General features: G+C 39.0%; 2 protein-coding genes across 2 annotated transcripts in view; one reads left to right on the top strand and one right to left on the bottom strand.

Moving 5' to 3' along the window:
* The window catches only part of LOC104784516 (REF/SRPP-like protein At2g47780), a 5,689-nt gene extending 5,322 nt beyond the window's left edge, over positions 1–367 (top strand). The window contains exon 3 of the mRNA XM_010509551.2: positions 117–367. Coding sequence (XP_010507853.1) covers positions 117–261 — 145 coding nt within the window. The 3' untranslated portion in view covers positions 262–367. The remainder of the gene's footprint in view (positions 1–116) is intronic.
* On the bottom strand, positions 345–2,432 carry LOC104784518 (WD repeat-containing protein 89 homolog). Its single transcript, XM_010509552.2, has 8 exons — positions 2,246–2,432; positions 1,937–2,150; positions 1,748–1,843; positions 1,542–1,616; positions 1,288–1,398; positions 1,105–1,196; positions 945–1,029; positions 345–835 (listed from the first exon to the last, which is right to left on the bottom strand). The coding sequence occupies exons 1-8, from the start codon at positions 2,374–2,376 to the stop codon at positions 479–481; spliced, it is 1,161 nt and encodes a 386-aa protein (XP_010507854.1). The 5' UTR covers positions 2,377–2,432; the 3' UTR covers positions 345–478.

Below are 3,385 nucleotides of genomic sequence, written 5' to 3'. Positions count from 1 at the left end.
AGCGTCCGGGAGAAGTACGAGCCAGTGGCGGAACATTACGCAGTGACGCTTTGGCGCTTGCTGAATCAAGTGCCGTTGTTCCCGGAAATTGCTCAGCTAGTGATCCCCACGGCGTTTTACTGGTCAGAGAAGTACAACGATGCTGTTCGTTACGCCGGCGACAGAGACTACTACGTGGCAGAGTATCTACCGATGATTCCTATTGAGAAGATCTCTGATATTTTGGAACACGATCAATGTCGAGCTGACTACTTGCACTAATGAAGCCAAAGATTCCTTCCTTTTTAAGCATTTACATGTACTCTGTTTTTCTCTTTCCTTTCTGCAATTTTTGCTATGCTATCTCAAGATGCAATCTTTTCTTTGATATTTCATTAAACCAATTTGCCTTTTTAAGTAACAAGAGAAAGAGACATAAAGGAACTGCCCTCTTCACTGTTATACAGACACAAGACGCAGTGAACAGTTGTCGTTTTTTTTAGTAAGGAGAGTGTCTGTTTTTCTTGCGGTTTCTTGGAGGCTTAACGACCAATTCACTTGAAGTCCAAGACCGGTTAATCTCGGTAGAATTCTCGTCGGACTTCCAGCAACATAGCCGCCCATCTTCACCGCCTGTCCATCCAAATAACCCTGCAGCTCCTCCATACTCACATGGCATTCGCAGAACACTCCTTACTACATCTATGTGACCTCCACCAAGAATGGCTTCAGCAGAACCGACTGATCCAGGCCCTTCACAATTCACCGGAAAATAACCAATGGTTCCTGCGCAGGTTCCACCGATCACCCACAAGTCGTCACCCCCTGGACAATGGCAATCAACAAAATAATCAACCTGTAAAAAAGAGCAATGAGAAAGTTTTTAGTCTTTCAGTAATCATTCATCATCAGGTTGCTCGTTAGTGTTATTGTATTCGTTAAAAGGAAAAGAATGAGATTGTTACATTATCTTGAGTCCAGCTATCAGATGCGAGTTCCCGAGCTTTCTCTAGGTTGATTTCACAGCTTCCATCTTGCCAATTCCAAACACTAGAACAGAGTAAACAGATTAGAGACGGTGCAATTAGCAGACTAAAGATGAAGGGGAGTAGCGCAAAAGAGTACCTTAGAGTTTCTATATGAGTGAGACACCAGAGCTTTTTATAGCAATCCCCAAAGAAACCTATTTTGCCAATTGAAGTTCCTACGTTGATCACCTAAAGAAAGAGCAGTCAAGGCAAAAGAAATGGTTTAGTAGTCTGGCATATTTAACTATCTCAATGCAGCGAAAGAAGTTTGAAAACTTACAGTTTCGAGATGATCATCATCATTGATATCACCTTCAGTGTTAAAAAGACATATCAATCCATCCACGGAAGCTGAGAGAAGCTTGTTTGGGTTGTTAGGAACGAAGCGTACCTGTGATATAGCAACACCCACGCAGCAGAGTTAAGTCCTAGTGGACTAAACAAGAAACTAGTTCGGCTGGCTCTATATTAGATGATAGAAAAGACTTGAGAACTTAAAACAACATCAGAGAGGAAGATAATAGCAAAACAAACCTGAGTGACGTCGTCTCCGTGAGATTCCTCTAAACAAGCAACTTGCTTCGAGTTTCTCCAATCCCACAGAAGAACCTGCACACATGACTTAAAGATTGTAACAAGCTATAAACATACGAGCCGGCCCTTTTCTCAAAGTGTATACCTTTAACACAATTAGAGATAAAGGAAAGATACACAAAGGGTTTTTAATGTGGAAACCTAACCTGCTCTTTGCATCCACCAGCCAAAAGATGATCTGAAGCACCACCATAGGAGAAGCTGAAAACCTCCTGACCATTCCCAGCATCAATACACGAAACCTGAAACACACCCACGACCAACAACTTAAAACATTTATAAAATCGGATCAGAGCTTCACTAAGTTAGTTAATCCAAAATAAATAAATAAAAACCTGTTGAAAACTTCGCGTATCCCAAGATCGAATGGTCCCATCGGAGGAGCAGGAGTGCAAAAGGTGAGGAGACGCAGCAGAGTCAGAGGAAAACGCAATTTGATTGACGGTATCGGAGTGACCTTTGCATTCGCCGTAGTATTGACCAGTGACAGGGGAGTAGAGCTTGACAGTGTTGGTAGATAACGAAACCGCAATAGCTGTCCAATCGAACCTGTGGGACAAAAGCAAACAAGAGCTGGGTCTCAATGAACCTAATTTGGTAATTGGTAAAAGAGCAAAAGGGAAGAAAGGTCTTTTATTGTATACTTTGGGACAATCTGGAAGACGTAGTCAGAGCCGAAGTTGGTCTGAATAGAGTTCTTCAGCCCAAATTTCTTCACTTGACGATGATTTTGAACCTCCACTTCCATCTCCGACGCTTCTTCTTCTCTTTCCATTTGGTTTTTTTGAGTCAAATTAACAATGTGATATGAGGGGTTTTAACGGTTTTAGGGTTTCTTCTTCTTCTTCTTCTTCTTCTTCTTCTTCTTCTATTATAATAGGTCACAAGTGATATGGGCCTGTTTTTAACCTTTTGGCCCATTTATGACCCAACATCACCACCGTCCCTTAGGATTTGTTTGTTGACCGAATAACGCCAACAATGCAATGCTCTTGATTTGGATACGCAAACAAAAGTCTAGTTAGAAAAATCTTTACTAATTCAGTGCAACTATATATTATCCCGACATGTATGTACAATTCTTAGAGAGTACGACCTAGTTTATCTGAAGATACCCATTCCATTAAGCCAAAATGTAGTTTCGACTACTCAACACATTAAATATATTTTTAATGGTAGTTAATTTCGGTGAAAGAAAGTGAATTTACACTTTGCCCGGAAACAACTGTTGTATTTTTCTTCTAAGCATATACTATAAAGTATACTACTCCTAATAAAACATGTTGTTTAATTTATTAACTTTGTCTTTTTTTACTTTATCAAAATTGCTAAGTTTTCCGCAGATTTTGTTTAGAAATTAATATTCTAGTACTTGTGCATGATCAACCCACGTATACTTGTTATCAGTATTCAATACAAACAAACAAAAAAACAAAATACTACTAGCCAGACACAATAAGATATGCGGAAAGAATGAAAGTTCGTGAGATTTTAGTGAACGGACGCAATATTATAAGCCACGTGATGGAAGCAAAAAGATTTAGTGGTTACAACAACAAACAATTTGTTTGTAAAAGAAAAAAAACAAACAACAATACAATTGATATTGAGCTTTATGAATATATATATATGTCATTTTCCGATGGCTCTGATCGGATCTCAGATCATGTAAAGGTAAAGGTGTGTTGACTTTATAAAATAAGATACTTACTTTATTATTACTAACTAATAATTCAGCCACAGGTAACATGCCGTACTTAAATTCTATGGCTTTTTTTTTTTTT

Source organism: Camelina sativa, chromosome 5, assembly GCF_000633955.1.
Source record: "Camelina sativa cultivar DH55 chromosome 5, Cs, whole genome shotgun sequence".
In the NCBI taxonomy this organism is placed as follows: domain Eukaryota; kingdom Viridiplantae; phylum Streptophyta; class Magnoliopsida; order Brassicales; family Brassicaceae; genus Camelina; species Camelina sativa.
Note: the sequence above shows the minus strand (reverse complement) of the source record. Positions and strands in the feature narration are given on the sequence as shown.